Genomic DNA, 21,983 nt, shown 5'->3' with positions numbered 1-21,983 from the left:
TTGCTTTAGTTTCCTTGTGTCTCACATTATTATAATTTCTGTATCTTATAGTAATGAGGAGGGTGAGGAACACCTCCGTCAAAGGAAGATGCAGCTACCTTTTAGCTGCCCCACTGGTGAGGGTGTCTTGTATGAGACTGGCCCCACACTGGACATCGCTGACATGCAAAATCCCAGCAAGGGCCAGAAGATGCAGAAACCACCATCTCTGGACCCAGATTCTCTTCTCGGCTGCATGCTGAAACAGGATCAGTCTGTCTACAACAACAACAATGACCCCAATTCCCAGTTCACCCTTGACAAGGCTTTCGGGGATAGCCACGCCCTGCTCAATGTCCCTGGGAACACCTGGCAGCCGTCAGCCCTGAACACTGGGATAAAGGAGGAAAGTGTGGTAAAGGACATGATGGATAGCTTGCAACAGATTATTGGGGACAACAGTATTTGTGGGCTTCAGGGGTTTGATGTGGACGAATCGGACCTGAAGGAGTGGGAGAACACTCTGCTCAGGATGAACTACAGCAACGAAATGGAACTTAATGAAATCATCACCGATGACATCCTCTCTTATGTCGAGGATGCACTTTTTAAGGACAGTGGCATTCAGTTGCCTGAACAACTCAAGAGCCAGGGTTCATTTGTTGAGGTGCCTGAGTGTCTTCCAGAAATGGAACTACAGAATAACTTAGCTGTTAACCAGGAATTCAACTGCCAGGCAGATATACTCAGTGGATCCCCAGGTGCAGGTGGGTTCATCGGAATGAACATCCAAGATGAAGTGGACATCAGTAGCCCTGGAAGAGGGTTGGTGAAGCTCAACCATATGGGGCCACAGATGCTACCTGGCAACTCTTTTGGACAATCATTTGGACTAGAAGAGACAACCCAGAAGATGCCTGGCAATAATAACATTATGTTTAATCCTTCTCTTGCCATGCAGCAGCCGCCCCAAGTCAGGCTTGGTCTGCAAGGTGCCATCCAAGAGAATGGAATGGTGCCATGTGGCCAGAGAAACCTACAAACCGGAAACCAGCTCCATCACAACACAATGACTCTCCCTCTTCAAAGTCCTCTATTGCAGGGCACTTCCGCCCAGCCAATGGGCTTCAATGGCCAAAATTCCCTTCCTCAAAAACCGTTAATCAGTCAGAAACCTCAGTGGGTGTCTGACAGCCACAATATGATCGATAACCTGCGGAACTCTTGCACCCGTAATATTTCAGGTGTACAAGATGCGGGAATACACTCTGGCCCAACTCCCCAACTACAAGGACAGTTTTCTCTTCACACTCAAAACGCTGCCAATCCTGGACTGCCTAGCTGGCAGCAATCACAGCCTCAACCGGTCTCCAAATCATTTTCCAGTGGGCAACAGAATATGACGGGCTTCATCGGCCAAGTTACAGGCTTCCAAAGAGACCTGCTTGGAGAACTGATGTCGCATACAAACGGACAAGGATTCGGGTCTGGTTTCCTGCCCCAGACAACTGCAAATGGCATCTATCCTCAGCAAGGAGAGATGATCAACAACAGCCCTCATCTGACCACCAACAGCTGCATGTTCACCGGCACTCCTCAACCGACAGTGAACGGGACGCAGTATGGTTCTGCTGATCCAATGTCTTCAGTGCCATCCTGCCAGAGGGCTAAAGCTCTTGTTACCCAGAGTCCTAACCAAACATCCTGCTACTACCAAAGAGTTCCAAGTGAGTCAATCGTGGGAACGACGGTCATCCCACAAGAAGACACCAATATCAGCCCCATGGCCTGCCGAGTGCCACTTGGGTTAACTCCAGAGAACATACTTGCTCAGCAGTATCTCTCCTGCAATGGCCAGACACAGGTAAACTGTACTAATGTGATCCATGGTATAATTATAACTTCAAACTAGCTTGTTCTAGTTCAGAGATCAAAGCACCAGGTGTGTGGTTTCTCCCTATTTTTAGATAGAGTCTTGAAGTTTGTTGAGAATAGCGGAACTGCCCTGTTCTTACCCCGGGCTCATTGTGTCATCGCACATCAAGTTCTTTTTTTCAAAACCGGTTGGGTTATCTCAGCTTTACCATTAGTCTCAAGTCTTTGTGACAAACAACACTTTGGGATGTTGCTACCGCCACCATGTGTAAAGAAAAACCATATGATTTTGAGGAAGTCTAGGGGTGGACAGAGACTCTCAAGATAAATTAATTCCCAATATGCTCAGTTGTTTTCTTTCCACATTGTGGAAGGAAACAATTGAGGGCAGTCCAGAGTAAGACTAGGTGTCATATTTCTCGATATAATTCAGTTCTGATATACAAGCTCTCGATTTTGATTAATTTGGGTGTTTTTCAGTCATATTGTCCATTTTGCTTAGATATGAAGAACATGCTCTCTCTGTTAGTGTTGTAAGTTATACAGTGCAGTGTCTTATTGAACTGTTCATTAAAATGTCATTGACACACTATCCCAGTATGTTTTGAAGCATGTTAGGTAGTTTGAGCTGGTTTAAGCTGGTCATAACATTTTCAGGGATACTGCATTTTTTTAAATGTCTAAACCCTGAATAGTGTAGGAAGCCATTAAAGCAATGCATCAGTAACCACAGACTGGGCACAAAAGTTCAAAATGGAGGGAGTTCATTTTTAAATTCTTTTCCATGCACAACTTAATGAACATCATGACATGATTGCCACAGAATGGACAAAACATTCCTTTAATGGTTTCAATTTTGTCCTTCCACAGATCGCAAACCCTCCACTTGAGGAGAAAGGAACGCTCCATTTTCCATCGTTGGTCAATGGAACCACCTACTTTTCCGAGAACAACCAAAGCAGTTGCTGTGACTATTAGATCATGCTCAATACGGACTGATACATCAACAGTGCTGTGCCTTTTTCTAGGGAAAAAAAAAAAAGCATAAATACGGCAACTTGTTTGTCCCTTGAGGGACATGCAGGTCCCTCGTGAGACAAGAGTGTCTGCTTTTTAAAGACTGAACACCTGCAAGACATTACAGAACTTTAAAAGGCGATTGTACCACACATTTTTTCAACACTTATCTACTTATCCACTTGTTCACACCCTCTCTGTTGAGAAATAAGCAGTGGCAGAAAGAAAATATAAAACATCTTAAGCGCATCCTTTTATCCCTGAAGGATATTGTTCTGTTTTGCCACCCTGCCATGGAAAAAGAGTGAGATGACGTGTGTAATAGCAAGGAGAGGTGTGTGAGCAAGTGTGTGTTTGTGTGTATGTGCGTGAGAGGTAGCCTAGAGTTCATTTGTGAAGTATGCAGAAGCAACGGTGAAACCTTTTAATTGCAGGGATGAAAATCTGAGGAAATTCAAGATGCACACAAGATGCTATTTATTGGGGTAAGTTTCGACTCAAAAAGGGAAAGTCAATCAGCCTCAGCCAACGCCTTTTATTTGCCAAATGTGCGTGAAATTGGCTTTAAGCTTGGTGTTATCAATGTACCCAACTTTCTCGAAAGAAATGAATACTCTGCTGATGGCCTCAGTGGCACCATTGGACTGTCAGAGCAAATTGTTGAATTTGTTGGCTGCAAAATTTCCCCAAAACTTCTCTGAAGCACCACTCACTGCAAGATGTTAAGTTGACCAAGCAAAAATGAACAGTCCCCGACCACTTTTTCTTCTCAACAACACTTTTTCCATTGAAAGAGTAAAAACCAACTGGTCTTGTCACAATTTTATGGTTGCGTTAACCATATGTTTCATGTGTATTACAACAATATCTGAATGTTATCATATCATTTATTGTACAGTTTTTTGTTTTTTTTTGTCTGTTTGTTAAAAAAAATTGTCTTTTGTACTTTTGTATGCATATAATCGAAATTATGGAAATGTCATTGAGCCATTTTTGTCCACTTTTTAATTTGCTGATTTCCTTCTTGCTTTCTATTTGCGTTAACACTTATGTGGAAGAATTCTAGGAATTCTTAAATAGTGTTGTGTGCCAGGAGAATCACAGCAGCCAGCATATCCTGCCTCCAGAAGAAAGGTAAAGACAGAAGGACTCCAAAAAAAAGTCAATGTTTGTTGAGAGAAAATTTTATTATTATTTTTATATATATTTTTTTTAATGGCCGCAGTGAAAGTCTTTATTCATCTGTGGTTTCATTCTTGGTTAGTCAGGAAATACAGCAGCAGCCAAAAAGTTTAGAAGAAGCGCAGTGTAGAGAATGTGCTCAAAACGGAATTCGGAAAATTGGTTTTGCGTAAATTTTACGCATTTAATCAAATGCGATTTCCATGGAAATTCTATTTCATGTAAAGTTTGTAGGCCTTGTTTTGAAAGAATATAAAGCCATTTGATTCGATTGTATCAGCACTTTGAATGTGTATGTATACCAAAACATATTTGTAGGAGATGCTGTAGCTATAGAAATATGACTGATTGGTTTTATTGTGCAAAATGAACTCTTTGAAAAGGCCTTAATAGCCTTAATTTTGTTCATGTTTTTGACCGCTGTTGCTTCTGAGATTTATTCTTTCTCCCTGCAGTAAGAACAGAGTGTATGGTGTGATAATAACCGCAAATATATACAACCCTCAAACTCATGCATCCAAAGCCTTTTCCTTTCATCATCTGAAATGGGAACACTGCGTGCCTTAATTTCTCTCTGCCCAAAGGATATTCTACTTATTTACCTCCCGTCTTCACTCTCTTTGGACGAAATGGTAGTGGCTTGCAGAGGAGGAATGGAATTGGAATGGCAGCTATAATTGAATCTGAGAAGTAATGTTTTTAACAACTGGTTGTTGTTTGCATGAACGGAATCGATTAAGCTAGTTTGCGAAGTGTTGTACATAGCCTTGCAGTTCAAGAGTTAAAGGACACTTTCAGTCCGTCTTCTTAAGCACCTTCAAACAGCTATTGTTTTCTGAGATTAGCTACTTTTTTCGTCTTTGATTTCGTTTGAACTGAAAGTTAAAGGAGTTGTTTTGTAAATAAGAGCGTTCTGTTTTTTATTGCCAGATGTCTGCTGGCTAAGAGAGGAGGTTCGTTGACGCTAGAAGATTTTTTTGATTGATGGTTGGTTAATGGACGATCAGTTAGCTGATTGATCCATTTATCACTGGACAGATTGATTACGCACAAATAATAGCGACGGATTTGGTTTGCGCTGATGTTCGTTTTCACGCTTTAAAATTTATCTATGTCCTAACAAGGCTATGAAACCTCTTCTTGCGCTGTGTAACTCCGTCCACAGTGCTGTATATTAAATCAGTGGTTCTCAAATGGCTTCGCTTCAGGACTCAGATTTTACAGTGGCTTTTATTGTACAAAAGCCATTAGCCATAATTGTACAAAATGGCTCCCTTGTTTTGATAATTTCATGTATCTTATATACTCTCAGTAAAAGTTTTTCACTTTTTTTTGTGAAATTAAATGACGCACAATTAAAAAAAAAAAATTAATAAAAAAAAAAAATATTTTTCTTTTGCTTTGCTTACTTAAATGCCCATAATTTAATAAGATGTTATAATAATGTTAATTTAATATTAAATAAAAATGAAAAAAACTCAACTAATTTTAATTTTTGTGCAGCCAGTAAGTTTGTTTAAAACACATCGTGGTGTCTAGGTCATTTTTATTTTCCAATCAAAACCTACCAGTTGAGAACCACTGATATTTGTAACTGAAATGTAGTTTTCAATGAAAATTACTACAAATAAAATCCTGCATATCTATTTAGGAAACTGTTTATGACAGTTTCATGACTTTATTAAGGTGCCTAAATATTAGTTATTTGTTACTAGACGAGGTTTAGTGGTCCAGAAAATGACCTTTCATATTTTCTGTGCCTTCAAGTGCCATTGAATAATACAGGTTAGTAGTGGATTAGGCACCAGTAAACGACAAATTGACCTCACTGACAGCATTGAAATCCCCCAGTGCCAAAATAAATCGCACTTGTAAGAACGTCCTCCCCTTCACCACTAAGTTACGAATCTCTTAGGAAGAAATAATAGCACTTAACGCTTCAGATGCCTGCTTCTTGCATAACGAAGTGTTTGTGAGGCCTCTCTTAATGCAGTATCTGTGTTTTATTTGTTGTATCATTGTATGTCTGTTTCTTTGCTTGCTCACCCAGCACTGTAAATGCTTTTATGTGTACCCTATATCTTATTTTGTACATTATTCTGCACAACTGTAAAATCTGTAGGAGTAAGTGGCTGTCCCACAAATACAGGCTATACACACACACACACACACACACACACACACACATCTATATTATATATAAGTATACGTATATATCTGTATGTAAAATATAGCTCTGGTTTGCTTTGTATTTGTATTATCAAATGATTCATTTTTGTTGTGCCCTCATTGATATCATAATATTAAAAGGGGGTTGATGACTCAATGGCTTCAGCTGGTTATTTTACTAGATAGCTGCGGAAATGTAGATAGATAGATAGATAGATAGATAGATAGATAGATAGATAGATAGATAGATAGATAGATAGATAGATAGATAGATAGATAGATAGATAGATAGATAGATAGATTAACCACACGGGGGCGCTAATGTATATATTTTGAACGTGTGCCAGTATGCACTATTTCTATATTTCTATTAGTTTGAAGTGAAACTTTTAGTAAGGTTATGTTGACACAAGTCTTTTCGCAAGGGAGAGAGAGATAGAAAATTAACGTTGCATATGGGTGTGCACCCTGCGGTGTGGTCGCCCACAGTTTTACAGTGTGTCCTAGAACCAAACTGGGGAGATATGCAATCATTTTCGGATCGTCATTTACTCATTAGGTCTACTGCCCTTTAAATGCATCCCTATGAAACAGATGTGTGCAATGTGTATGAAAGAGTCAACAGCCTAACTTGCATGCATTAAAAGGGATTTTGCTGTGGTCCATAAACAAGTATTATATAATGTAGGCATTATAGTCAATAAATGTCGAACACACTTATTAAAAAAAAAGCTTCCGAAAGCGCAGGAAATGATGCGTCATAACAGAAGCTTGCAAAAAGGAAATTAACCCCGGGATTTCACCCGTGTTGCAAATTCTTTTTTCCTTTGCAAACACGAGACATGTAAGATCACATGTCGGTTAATGGAGTATAAATAGTTTTTTTCCATACCATTAAAAATTGAATTTTTAATTTGTTAGGGTGGAATATTTATTTTAAAACATTTGGATTTAAAAAAAAAAAACGTTATTGAGAATGATCAATTTGGTGGTATATATAATATTTTTTTATTATTATTATTGAATTTTCAAATTAGTCTTATAGAGGTAAGGTAAATTGTGAGCCTGGACCACAAAAGCAGTCATACATCGCTGCGGTATATTTGTAGCATTAGCCAAACATTAGCCTATATGGGTCAAAATTATTGATATTTCTTTTATGTTAAAGAAAATATATAATAAACAAAATCATTACGATAGTAAGTAAAGTCATGTTCCATGGAGATATTTTGTACATTTCCTACCGTAAATATATAAAAACGTAATTTTTTATTAGTAGGCTAATATGCATTGCTAAGAACTTCATTTAGGCAACCTTAAAGGCGATTTTCTCAGTATTTTATTTTATATAAATATATATATATAATTTATTTATTTAGTTATTTACTTATTTACTTACTTATTTATTTACTTACTTACTTACTTACTTACTTATTTTATTTTTATTTTTTTTATTTTTATTTTTTTTTGCACTCCCACATTCCAGATTTTCATATAGTTAGTTGTAGCCTGTCTCGTCCTAATATTGTCCTATTCTAACAAACCATGCATCAATGTAAATCTTATTTATTCAGATTATTATTATTATTACTATATAAAGATTATTATCAAAATTACCCTTATTACTGGTTCAATAGTTTCAGGGTCACATTTGTCAAAAAAAGGGGGGGGGGGGGTTCTGCTCCCTGATTGGCTAGAAGTGTCCAGATGTCTAATTAATATTAATCAGACTCGCCAGTTTTTATTGGTAACCTTCCTGTCCAGTATATAATCTCATTAATATTCATATTCCCGATAGTATGATTCGTTCCGGTGTTGTGCCCAATTCTGACCCCTGCCAGAATATTACCCCCCTAGTACTGGTAGATTTAGGTTTAGGTGGGGGAGGGGTTGTGATCAGAAAACCAGATAGCGAATTCAGAGAGGGATAATAATTTGGCGGCCGACTTCTGCTTTTTTTTCCAAGTCTTCTGCGCGTCACGTTTCATTATTAATATTCATAAGCGAGTAATCGTAATCTCGAAGTGCGTTGACCAATCACAGAAGACGTTAAACCTGACGCCCTGTATCCTAGGAGATTTCTCCCCTTTGCCTTTAAGCCGTGGCCTCTGATGCTCTGCGCGCGCTCCTGCTTAAATCTGTGCCGGTTGCTTGGTCAACCAAATGCGCGTAACCCTGCAAGCTGATGTCGGGGACGCGCCGCCGGGGGACTTGTGGAGCAGCAAGCTCGGACCAAAATGAATTAAGACACGAAGCTGGAACACATTATGACTGTGGATTTGGTTTATTCTGTGTAAATATAGATTATAACGTATTGTTTTGTCCAAGCACATGACTTTGGAGGGCTGTTTGTACAAGCTCAGCAGCACTGAGGATGTCGAATATGATGAAGAAGACCTGCTGTCACTTCTCATGTGAATGCTGAAGTATATCCGAAGAGGAATGACACTCTGTAACGCTGTTTTTGGCGTTTTAATGTCATTGAATGCAGTAGTTTGAGACAGTGGGGCTTCTGGGTGCCTTTTTGGACAGTTTACATTATATTTATTACACTTCTTCGGATTTTTAAATTTGAACACCCATGACCTGTCCAAGAAAACAGATTCTTTCTCATGTTTGAGTAGAAGGATTGAGGTTTTATCTGTGGTTAATTGTGGGTTGAATTCATTGGAGCTGAAGAGTTAGAGCCTTAAACATGTACGCAGGACGAAAAAGACGAAAACCCGTGCAAAGAAGGTGAGTTTGAAGAATAAATGTGTGTTTGTGTGTGTAATGAATGTGTAGATGGACAGTTATTGACTTATAATTGGTCATTTGTGGTTTTGTTGGCGTTTCTGACTCGAAACTCGTTACAGTACAGTAATATTCGTCTGACCCAAATCGCATGTGTAATCTGCTCTTTTAGGCCCATCTGTCTGAAGTAAATATTTATGTTGTCTGTTATTACTCTATTTAAGATCATCAAAGCATCCCTGGTATTAGTGGTTGCTATTTAATGTATGTGCATCGTGATATTATATTGCAGTTTTCATAAGGTGATTTATTTCTCCTTTTCGTTTCCGTTTTTGATCAAATTAAACTGTTCAAACAGAGGACAAATACATGAAATTGTATTATATTATATTATGTTAAAGACCCTCAAATGAAGTTGTGAACGCCATTCCTGCGAATCAGATAAGAGGCTTGGAAAATATTTTAAATAATGTATATAGCATGTTATATCATTTTATTATATTCATTATATTATTGTATAATTACAAATCAAATATATTTTATTTTGCTAAATATTTTGTTTAAAATATTATTTTTATTTGCATTATGTGTTAATCACTTTTTTTTACAACATGATATTTAGATGGGATTTAGATTATTTCAATAAAATATATTTTTGTAACTATAAACCTAATATAATATACATAATTATAAAGCTAGTTTTGTATAATAGTTTATTTAAATTCAAATATTTTATTTTGACAGTGAATGCAAAGCTTTCTAGATTTAGCATAGAATTTATAGTGCTTATAAATATGTTAAATCATTTCTGCCACCTTTCATTTGTTTTAAGTGTAGACCAAATAGGTTCCATTCAGAGCTTATTTTATACTCTTTGATAACAGAATTACTACTAATAATTATGTTTTGTATTTTTTTTATATTTTCATTATATTTTATTATCTACAATATTTAGATCAGCTACATTTGTCTAAAATTGCTTTAGTATCTGTAGTGATTTTTTTTACACTGTTGTTTTTTGTATTTATGTTTGAATTAAACTATCTTTCGTCTATAATAAAATTGTGCATTCATATTTACAGTAACAGATGAATTGTTTTGTAACAGCTCTGTGTGTATGGATTTGTGATGTGTGTGCGTTTCAGGGCTCAGACTTTACATTTGGGCGGTGACCCAAATTTGTATGTTGTTCAAAGGTTCACACAAATTTCCTTAAAATCAAACACTGAAACTTATTATTATGACCAAGAACAGCACAGGCACAACAAAATGCAAAATTATTAACATGACGGGCAGAAAAGGAAAGTTGACAATTGGGTAAATTTCGTAAAAACAACAGCCTGTGCAAATCAATGCGAGACTTGTGAATGTGGCTCCTGTATTTTCATACTGTCCGTGATTGTCCAAACAGACCATGCATTTGAACAACACTATTGAATGTGATCTTAACGTGTGTGTGTGTTTTTTTTAAATGTTGCTCAGTGTGAAGCAACCCTCAGCTGAAGGGGTGAAGTCTAACCCATCCAAGCGTCATCGAGATCGGTTGAACTCTGAGCTGGACCGGTTGGCCAGTCTCCTTCCGTTTCCAGAGGAGGTCACGAGCAGCCTTGACAAACTCTCCATCCTGCGGCTGAGTGTCAGTTATCTACGTGCTAAGAACTTCTTCACTGGTGAGTTCACGTGCCGCTCCCAAGTGGCTGGAGGTTGTGTAGCTGTGTAGACCGACAGTACTGTTGTAGTTAGTACCATGCCCTAATGCGAAGTCAGGAAGAACAGACTTTTATTTAGATATATTTAGACACAAGATGACAGACAGATAGACAGATAGATAGATAGATAGATAGATAGATAGATAGATAGATAGATAGATAGATAGATAGATAGATAGATAGATAGATAGATAGATAGATAGATAGATAGATAGATGTCAGACAGACAGACAGATAGATGACAGACAGAAAGACAGACAGACAGATAGATGACAGACAGACAGACAGACAGACAGATAGATAGATGACAGACAGACAGACAGACAGATAGATAGATGACAGACAGACAGACAGACAGATAGATAGATAGATAGATAGATAGATAGATAGATAGATAGATAGATAGATGACAGACAGACAGATAGATATATGACAGACAGACAGACAGATAGACAGACAGACAGAGAGACAGAAAGATAGATGACAGACAGACAGACAGACAGATAGATAGATAGATAGATAGATAGATAGATAGATAGATAGATAGATAGATAGATAGATAGATGACAGACAGACAGACAGATAGATGACAGACATACAGACAGATAGATAGATAGATAGATAGATAGATAGATAGATAGATAGATAGATATATTAGAGACAGACAGATAGATAGATAGATAGATAGATAGATAGATAGATAGATAGATAGATAGATAGATAGATAGATAGATAGATAGATAGATAGATAGATAGATAGATAGATAGAACAAAATATAAACAAATAGTCAGACAGACAAACATTTTGTTAGTAAATAGTCTTTTTTCTGAAATATATATATTTATTTTCCCATATTTACACACTCAAGCTTGTTATTTTGCTTGTTAGTGCCACAATTGTGCTGCTCCGTCTCCTCCAAGAGTTTCATCTGTTTGTTTTTGGGATTTGAGTGTAGAAAAGCATCGGCGTCAGAACTTTAACCATCGTTTTCTCTATACACACAAAGATTCTGGCCGAAGCTTTTTGCTCATCTTTTCCTTCCAGCTTATGAAAGAAACATCATAACAATACGTCCACAAGTTCTTCTACGCATGCATTACTACTCCTTTCCCTTCAGACAACAAATAATAAACTCGGAGCAAATTTGCGTCTGTAACCGCAGTGTTATTGGATAAATATGTCATTGTCTCTGTGACTCGGGAATGGAGACGGACATGCTGCGCTGCACTGCGGGAACAGACCTCCTCTGAGGCATGAATAATTAAACATAACGAGCTTAAAGAATTTATAAAATGGAGGGGTGTGTTTATTTAAGGAAGTGGAGTTTAAAATGGCTGTTCAGGTGGACGACTGATGAATTATGTGCATGAAGCTGGGTTTATGAATCATCTGGAGTTGTTGTTTTATAACAATGATGGATTGTTGAATTATTGTCATTGCAACATCATTTATATAACGTAATTTATGTTACTGCAGGGATCATTATTATAAATTGTTATACCATTTACTTTTAAACATTAAAATCATTAGTGCTATCCAATAGCAGTCACATCTTGAAATGAACAGATTATTTATTTAATATAATATATTATAATTATTAAATAATCATTATGCATTTTAATGATATAATAGATTATATATCTAATAAAAAATATGTTATCCAGTGAATGCAGTGGATTCAAATTTTGTGTGCATGCAGGTCAATTTTTTTTAAATTAGAACTATATATATATATATATATATATATATATATATATATATATATATATATATATATATGTTTACTAGCCTGGACCGTGTATTTCAAATAATTGTATTTACATATTTAATAATAATTGCTATAAAATAACTTTATTATTTATAATTTTATTTATAATTTTTCATCTTATAGTGTTACATAAACAGTTAAAAAGCTTTTTTTATACTCACATATAATAAATTTAGCAATTATTTAATTTTTTTTAATAAATATTGTATTATTATGTAATACATTATTTAAATTACACATTGAAAACTGAATCATATAGGAAGTTTCTTAAAAGGGAAATGCAGATTGTTTATTTGTAAATTGTAGAAAATTATTTTAGCAATTTTACTTTTTTATGAAAAAGGCTGTTATTTTCTGGCTGTTATTTTGCTTTAATTTGTTTAGCTTTGTTTTATAAAAAATTTTTTGTGTAGAACGGAGTATGAAAATGATCTCTGATCGCACCTTTTTGTACAGCGACTGACTCTGGATCAGCATAAACAGCTTCTGAAGGCCTCCCTGGGGAGGCAGAGATGTTGTACAACTGAATGTAGGTCAGTGTTTGCAGCATTTCTAATGCCTCAGGAAGCTTTCTGTGTTAACTTAGAGACGGCAACTAAAACAAGACCCCAATTAGACTTGCCCTTCTTTATAGTGCACTTCTTAGTGTTGTCTTTTCCTCGCTCTTTCTGTCTCTATTTATATTCTTCAACTCCGGGTCATGGCACCAGCGGTTACATTCCCCCTCTCTCTTCTATCCTTGAGAGAAACATAACATAATTTGTTATGCGTAAATAAAACATCATTTGTTATGAGTAAACAGAACAAATGCTCTTTGACTTGTGAGTATTAGATTCCAGCTTTCAGTAAAATGCTTGTTAGAACTGGGAAATAGAGCTAAATCTTTAGTTTTTTTCTTTTACTGTCTTCTCATGCAGTGAATTGGCCTCATGAATTAGGAATAGTAACGATTAGGAAAAATGGGTTTTGTATTGTTTAAAAACATTGAGATTCCAACACTTAATGTTGTTTTGTTTTGTTTTGATGCCGGGGAGATTACAACACAAATTTTTGTTAGTTTTTTTGTTTGATGTAGGGGAGATTCCAACACAAGATGGTTTTGTCTTCTGTTTTGCTTTGTTTTGTTTGTTTTTTTTGTCAAAAATATTGAACGGATTTAAAAAATATATATATATATATACTGGATCACTGAAAAAAAATAAATAAATAAATAAAAAAATAATATATATATATATATATATATATATATATATATATATATATATATATATATATATATATATATATATATATAAAATGCATAATAAAATTAATAGATATATACAATATATATTATTAATTTATATACAATATATTATAATATAAAGCTAATATATTTTTAAGAAATTATTAAAATATTAATATATTCTACTAATATTTTTTATTCACATTTTATTCACATTTTTATGAGAACATCATGACGATCTTTAGTTTAGTTTTGTTTTGTTTTGAAATCAGTTTTGCCCACTAATGTGTTAAATAACTAAAGACAGAATTGCACATGAGAGCGTAATTCTGAGGCCACATTTGGATATCTGATTTCCGCCTAGAAGATTTTTTTTACCCCATATTTATATGATTATTTGTATTGCCAGCTTAATGCAGGGCAATCCTTAATCTTTGTATGCATGCTGGATACCTACGAATTAGGACTAAGAACCAGATGTCTCTTCATTTTGATCAACTTTAGCCATTAAAAAGTGTTTTTTTTTCTTTTTTTTACCTTCTCTCTCTGTTTATTCGTTTATCTTTCCTCATCCGAGGTTCTTAGCATTTTTCTTTTTTTCTTTTTTTTTTTACATAATCCTATTTTTAATTCCAGACGAATTCTGTATGCCGCTAAAAAATATTAATAGTATGCTTCCTGTGTGATTTAGCTCAGATATTACATATTTCTCCTGTTTTTGGTTGATTATTCATCATGCCAGACTAGCAAACTGTAACATAAGCACATTAAAACCAATGTTTCCGTATCATATGATAATGTGTCTGTATGATTTTTGCCACATTGAGGAGTACAAAAAGACCCAAATTTTTTCTAAAAAGTGCCTCTCTCCGGTTTGTCTCAGAAGGGCTTCACCAAGGCACCATGGGAATTCTGACTCATATGAAAGCAAAGGAGATGAAGGAGTGAGGCATTAATTACGTCATGATGGATAATGGATTGTGAACACCATCTTGGCAGAATTCTGCTGATTTATGAAAAGCTTATGGTTATGACATTTATTAGACACACAAATAAAAAGCCGTGGATGTCTTGCCAGCATTCATTAGTCAAGCCCCGATTAGAATGATTCATTTTCTCATGAGATGTTTTCACAGAATCAGATGCCTGTGGTTTGTTTCGTTTGATGCCGCAACAATGTCGTGTTGTTTTCATTTCTGGCTTAAAATACACGTAGACATAAACAGTGCTGTGATTGTATGTGTATTAAAGGGATTATCACATGTACGCATATGGTTCTGATTGCAGACGTAGTTTCTCGTTTAACTATTGCTCTCGTCATCTGAGATCAGGATGTTGTGTTCGTAAACTCCAACGGCCCGTGTCAAGTAAGTGTTTTATTAATTTTGTGGCATTTCCATTTACACAGTAGCCCGTTATTGAGGTCGCGTGAGCAAAATGTGATTAATCATCGTACAGTAGAGTCTAATTAATAATACATAAAAAAATAAAAATGTTCCTGAAGCTCAAGCGGTAGAGCATTGCATTAGCAAGTGTTGGGGGTTCGAATCCCAGGGAACCAATGTTAGGAGAACATTGTTAGCCTGAATTCAATGTAAGTCGCTTAGCATCTGCTAAATGCTAAATGACGTTGTATTCCAAGTTCAGTAAATATACAGCTGATGTTTTGAAATTACTTCTCTCTGTAAATAGTAAATAGTCTCCCTGACTAACATTTTATCTGCTCTTTCTCGGTAAAGTAATCAGCTACAGTGAAAAGGGATGTTTGAAATGAGGCAGAAATCCCTGCTAAGCATCAACATTATTCCAGTCTAGTCAGTGCTAGACTAGATTAGCACAATTAGCATCCTGCTTTACAAGATCTCTGCTCTAATCACCAGCCACCCTGCCAAAACCAGTCTCTGATCGCTTTTTCCACGAAGCGTCCGCTGCAAAGATCACTTCTTGACTGGTTGTCCCTGCTTTAACAGCAGATTATATCACACTTTGCGCAGTTTCTGCAGTAGAAGCAAATTATTTTCCCCCTGCCTTGAAAACACAAAAATTCCAGAAAGTTACATAACAGTGACATTTTCTTTTTTTCTTTTTTTTTTTTATAAAAAAGATTGACCATGTCATCATGTCAATCAGATTTTTCAAGAAGTAAAATTGGATATTGAGTTATTTTAGTTGAAATGTGGGACAAATATAACAATTATCAATATTTAGTTTTTTTTTTTTTTAATTTAGGAAATGTAGGACAAATATAAATTTGTTTTATATTTTAGGAAATTTGGTACAAGGGATTGCCTTTATATTTTTAAAAATTAAGAAAAATAAACATATACTCTGATTAATTAATAACTTTCATTCAAATTAAACAAATTGTAGGCATATAATAGTAATAATCAAATTTATTACAATATTATTATTATTATATTATTAAAATTTATAATATTTTACATAATAATATCAATTTGTTTCTGTTAATATTCCTATATTTTGTATTATTATTAATAATAATGTATTTATTTTAATTGTTTTGCTATGAGGGTACCTTCTGTAGTCATAATGTGTTATTTATACGGTCTCGTGCCTTCAAGCCCAAAGCTTTCTTGAATTGACTGAATTGGCACACTTTTTCCTATTGTCCTTTTGTATGCCCCCTGTCGCCGGTTGCTAAGCGCCCCATTCATACAATAGACAAACTTCCCTCCATGGTGAGAGATGAATTGGATCGACCCTCTTCAGTTAAAGAAAGTGTGGCCATTTCCTTTCACAGCGGTGGTGTACTGGATGCCTTTTAGGTGGGTCTTTATCTGGGATTAGTGTTTGTGTGTCAGGAAACGCTCTACTGTTCAACACACTTGCACTGACCCTTTGGGGCCCTTAAGCTACTAAAAGGGTGAACTGCACAAAGAACAGCAAACAAAGCTGAGTTTGTTCAGAGATGTTGGAATTTAACATCTCCTAGGACTCAGAATAGCCTGATTGACATCCTGGTGTTAAGAGGTTATAGAGTTAAAAGATGAGAAGCTAATTTGTCATTTAAATTGGATTTGATAGACTTTACTGAACTCAGTGACTCAGAGCAGTGGTTCTCAACCCGCAGCCCGTCACAAATTCAAATGCTGAACAGAATAAAAAAAAAATCAGTTGTACAATTCATTTTACCTTTACATTGATTTAAAGTTGTACTAAGCAAATGTAAGAAATATTTTTATGAAAAAAAATTTTTTTCTTCATAGGCCTGTATTATTTTAGACGTGTAGGCTACTCACGTAATTAACGTTATGCATTTAACGAACATTTACAAGTGCAAACTTTGGCAGAATTCAATTCAAAATAGTCATCAGCAGGCATTAGTTCAGTAAAATTGAGCATCAGAATGGACAGATTTGTTATTTAGGGAGAAAAACTAAATTTGGATGTGGAATGGTCTGTTTGTCTATCTCTGTCTATCTCTGTCTGTCAATGTCTGTTTCTCTGTCTGTCTATCTATGTCTATTTGTCTGTCTGTCTGTCTATGTATGTATGTCTGTCTGCTTGTGTATCTGTCTATCTATCTGTCTGTTTGTATGTCTGTCTGTCTGTTTGTCTGTCTGTCTGTCTGTCTGTCTGTCTGTCTATCAGTCATTCTGTCTTTCAGTTTGTCTGTCTTGTCTGTCTGTTTATCTATCTCTCTGTCTGTCTGTCTATTTGTCTGTCTGTATGTCTGTTTGTCTGTTTATCTATCTCTCTGTCTGTGTCTATTTGTCTGTATGTCTGTCTTTCTGTCTGTCAGTTTGTCTGTCTCTGTCTGTCTGTCTGTCCATCTATGTCTGTCTGTATGTCTGTCTGTCTATTTGTCTGTCCATCTATGTCTGTCTGCCTGTCTATGTCTGTCTGTATGTCTGTCTTTCTGTCTGTCAGTTTGTCTGTCTCTGTCTGTCTGTCTGTCTATCTGTCTATGTCTGTCTGTCTGTCTGTCTGTCTGTCTGTCCATCTATGTCTGTCTGTATGTCTGTCTATCTGTCTGTCTCTGTCTGTCTTGTCTGTCAATTTATCTATCTCTATGTCTGTCTGTCTGTCTATGTCTGTCTGTTTATCTATCTCTATGTCTGTCTGTCTGTCTATGTCTGTCTGTTTATCTATCTCTATGTCTGTCTGTCTGTCTATGTCTGTCTGTCTATTTGTCTGTCTGTCTATGTCTGTCTGTCTGTCTTGTCTGTCTGTTTATCTATCTCTATGTCTGTCTGTCTGTCTATGTCTGTCTGTTTATCTATCTCTATGTCTGTCTGTCTGTCTATGTCTGTCTGTCTATTTGTCTGTCTGTCTATTTGTCTGTCTGTCTATGTCTGTCTGTCTGTCTATGTCTGTCTGTTTATCTATCTCTATGTCTGTCTGTCTGTCTATGTCTGTCTGTCTATTTGTCTGTCTGTCTATTTGTCTGTCTGTCTATGTCTGTCTGTCTATGTCTGTCTGTCTTTTTGTCTGTACGTCTGTCTATCTATTGCCACATTTCCACCGAATTTACCCAGAACAATTGTACCAGGAAAGTTTTTTCCCAGGATTTATTTTCCCCCCAGATCTGTTGCTTTCTGCTTTTCTATCTCTCTGTCTGTCTGTCTATTTGTCTGTCTGTATGTCTGTTTGTCTGTTTATCTATCTCTCTGTCTGTGTCTATTTGTCTGTATGTCTGTCTTTCTGTCTGTCAGTTTGTCTGTCTCTGTCTGTCTGTCTGTCCATCTATGTCTGTCTGTATGTCTGTCTGTCTATTTGTCTGTCCATCTATGTCTGTCTGCCTGTCTATGTCTGTCTGTATGTCTGTCTTTCTGTCTGTCAGTTTGTCTGTCTCTGTCTGTCTGTCTGTCTATCTGTCTATGTCTGTCTGTCTGTCTGTCTGTCCATCTATGTCTGTCTGTATGTCTGTCTATCTGTCTGTCTCTGTCTGTCTTGTCTGTCAATTTATCTATCTCTATGTCTGTCTGTCTGTCTATGTCTGTCTGTTTATCTATCTCTATGTCTGTCTGTCTGTCTATGTCTGTCTGTCTATTTGTCTGTCTGTCTATTTGTCTGTCTGTCTATGTCTGTCTGTCTGTCTTGTCTGTCTGTTTATCTATCTCTATGTCTGTCTGTCTGTCTATATCTGTCTGTTTATCTATCTCTATGTCTGTCTGTCTGTCTATGTCTGTCTGTCTATTTGTCTGTCTGTCTATTTGTCTGTCTGTCTATGTCTGTCTGTCTGTCTTGTCTGTCTGTTTATCTATCTCTATGTCTGTCTGTCTGTCTATGTCTGTCTGTTTATCTATCTCTATGTCTGTCTGTCTGTCTATGTCTGTCTGTCTATTTGTCTGTCTGTCTATTTGTCTGTCTGTCTATGTCTGTCTGTCTGTCTATGTCTGTCTGTTTATCTATCTCTATGTCTGTCTGTCTGTCTATGTCTGTCTGTCTATTTGTCTGTCTGTCTATTTGTCTGTCTGTCTATGTCTGTCTGTCTATGTCTGTCTGTCTTTTTGTCTGTACGTCTGTCTATCTGTCTATCTATCTCTCTGTCTGTCTATCTATTGCCACATTTCCACCGAATTTACCCAGAACAATTGTACCAGGAAAGTTTTTTCCCAGGATTTATTTTCCCCCCAGATCTGTTGCTTTCTGCTTTTCCACCACGGTCCAAAGTACCAGGAAGATTAGGCAAATAATCTGGTGACGTAGGTCTGCGCATTTCTAAATACAAACTACCTAAATTTCTATTTTCTATTTTATGTTTAACCACTAAAGAGACATCAGAGTCAATGGCAAAAATCAGAAGGACTACCCGAGGTGAGCCTGCTCTTGTCGGTAAACATGAACAGTGAGCTCCCGCTGATCGCGTAGAGTTGACCGTCTCCGAAATTGGCAAAACACGTTTTTAAATAGGTGTTGTCTTTATAAATATAACACAGATTTGAGTTTTAAACAGCTACATTATTGCCTGAAATACTTTTAAAACTACATTTCATGACACAATAACAATAATATTTTTAAAATGATCTGAATAAATGGTGGTTGAAATCACAATGGTGCATGAACTCAACCAATCGGCACGCTCAGCGCCCAAGTCCCATCCCCGAAAGTTCCAGACCCTTGAAAAAGTACTACCTCACAAGCAGGGACTTTCTGAGGGACAATTTTTTACCCAGAACTTTATTTAGATCCTGGTTTCTGCTGTGGATACAAATTGCGAACCAGCCCAACCAGTCCCTAGTAAAGTTCCAGCGGTGGAAATGCGCTTATCTCGCTCTCTCTTTCTCTGTCTCTTTCTGTCTGTCTGTCTGTCTATCTCTCTGTCTGTCTCTATCTATCATCTATCTATGTCTGTCTATATATCATCTGTTTGTCTATCTATCGATCTGTCTATATATCATCTGTCTGTTTGTCTGTGTATCTACCTGCTTGACTCTCTCTGTTTCTACCAGCCATGACACCTTGTATCTTTCTCCCACCTTCCGTGTATAAACTCAACTATACTCAAACAAGTAGTGCCAGATGAAAGTGTTTTGGTAGAACAAATTCAAGAGCTAATCCACTTACATTCATGCCGAGATCCCTTTGAAAAGCGAGAGAACAGGGAGGGCAAGGCAGAAACGAAAGAGGGCCTGTAAAAACAGTCTGGCAGCAGTGAACTCTTGAACCTTTGGCTGAATGAGGTGAGGTTGCTTCACGTCAGAGAAGAAAAGAGAGAGCTGGTGGAGTTAGTAAACGTGGGCAGGACTCCGTGATCAGCTTAAAGGAAAATGAATGTGTTTTTCTTAATCAAGCACGGCTGGTGTTGAATTAGTATGAGGACATTTTGACCTCTAGCAATACTTCGTAACACGCGAAAAGAAACTGTTTCACATTAACAGAGCTGTGTTTATATGGTGGATAGACACGCTTTACCAAGTTTTTAGTCTGATTGTGGCATTACAGTGGTATGCGTGTGCATGTCAAAACATCTTTTACATTGTGTTGTGTCACACGTATTTGTACTTAAATCAAGTTTTTGGTCCTCCTCCATTTTTTCCATGTAACTTTATTTGATTAGAGATTAGATAAAACTCATCTTATTATTATTATATTATTATTATTATTAAAATATATAAACAGATGTTGTAGTACTAGTATTGTAGTATTTGTGTTAACATATTTATTTACTTGCATTTAAGATTTCAAAATTCATTTTGACCGATGATTTATTTATCTATTTAAATCTCACAAGAAATGCATCACAATTCAAGTAAATAAAGTAAACAGAGTAAAATTTGTGTAAAACTAAATTTCACTCAGAAATTGCTATAAGATTTCACACACAATTGAAAGAAATGTCAAGTAACAATAAATTAACGAATAATTATTAAATAGAAAACTGAAATAGTGCTTTCTTGTAAACCTACTGCAATAATCTTTTCTTTATATATATATATTTACTTATTTCTTCATGAATATCTATTTGAATTCTGCTTTAAATCTATTTCCATGTGGCAGCAATTTTTCTTAATAATACGTTTTATTTTTTCCATCTGTGTATTTAATGTCTAATATTGTCCATTCTCTAGTCAATATAATCTTTCCCAGCAAATAAGAAGCCCTTTAGGTCAAACAGTTTCTTATATTCGTTCCACATGTTCAAACTTTAAAAACAGCGGAGAAAATGTAACTGTACTCTGGACTGTCCTCACCTTCATTTCATTTTATTAGGTACTTTAGTGTTACGATCATAATGTGAGCTCATGCGCTGGTCATTTTAGCTGTTTTGGCACAACTAAAGACAGCTAAACCTAAGCTCAAAAGTCGTATGCATTTCAGGATAGACGTCTTTGGATTGAAGCGCTTGACTGTACATTTTGTCGTTTGGCTCCTCCCCTTGTATTTTTAATAATGATCTTTTGAAATATATTGTGTATAGTTCTGTTCTCTTTGTCTTTTGGTCCTTGCTAGAGAACTATTTGTTACGCTAATGCTAAGCTACATGCTACGCTGACTAACTTTAATGATCATGGCAGCCATCTTGGTGAAATAATCTCAAAAACAAACCCCTGGAATGGCACAATTTACAGCTTAATGTGTTTAAAAAACAATGATTGGCACGCAAAACCTTAAAAAATTTGATTTATCATAGTTATTTAAGCTATTTTAATGCTAACGACGTCACTAATTCATAGATCTCCTCTTGAGAATATTTGTGTGTGGTTTTGTTTGTTCATCTGCTTTTCCAGGAATGATGTGAGCTGTGATGTAACCAAATTCGCTGGATCAGATTCGCTGAATTGCCACATAACAGAAATCCCATCTGGAATGATTCACATCTGAGCTTAATTGTCCATTCGTTTGGACAGACAGATTGAA

General features: G+C 36.1%; 1 protein-coding gene and 1 pseudogene across 1 annotated transcript in view; both read left to right on the top strand.

Annotated features, from left to right (window-relative positions):
• The window catches only part of LOC113039571 (aryl hydrocarbon receptor), a 56,698-nt gene extending 50,319 nt beyond the window's left edge, over positions 1 to 6,379 (top strand). The window contains exons 10-11 of the mRNA XM_026197489.1: positions 52 to 1,843; positions 2,725 to 6,379. Coding sequence (XP_026053274.1) covers positions 52 to 1,843; positions 2,725 to 2,832 — 1,900 coding nt within the window. The 3' untranslated portion in view covers positions 2,833 to 6,379. The remainder of the gene's footprint in view (positions 1 to 51; positions 1,844 to 2,724) is intronic.
• Positions 6,380 to 7,913: 1,534 nt separating this feature from the next.
• The window catches only part of LOC113039570 (aryl hydrocarbon receptor-like), a 38,974-nt pseudogene continuing 24,904 nt past the window's right edge, over positions 7,914 to 21,983 (top strand).

This window comes from Carassius auratus, chromosome 22 (assembly GCF_003368295.1).
Source record: "Carassius auratus strain Wakin chromosome 22, ASM336829v1, whole genome shotgun sequence".
In the NCBI taxonomy this organism is placed as follows: Eukaryota; Metazoa; Chordata; class Actinopteri; order Cypriniformes; family Cyprinidae; genus Carassius; species Carassius auratus.
The sequence above is the reverse complement of the archived record's forward strand: the minus strand, read 5'-3'. Positions and strand labels throughout refer to the sequence as shown.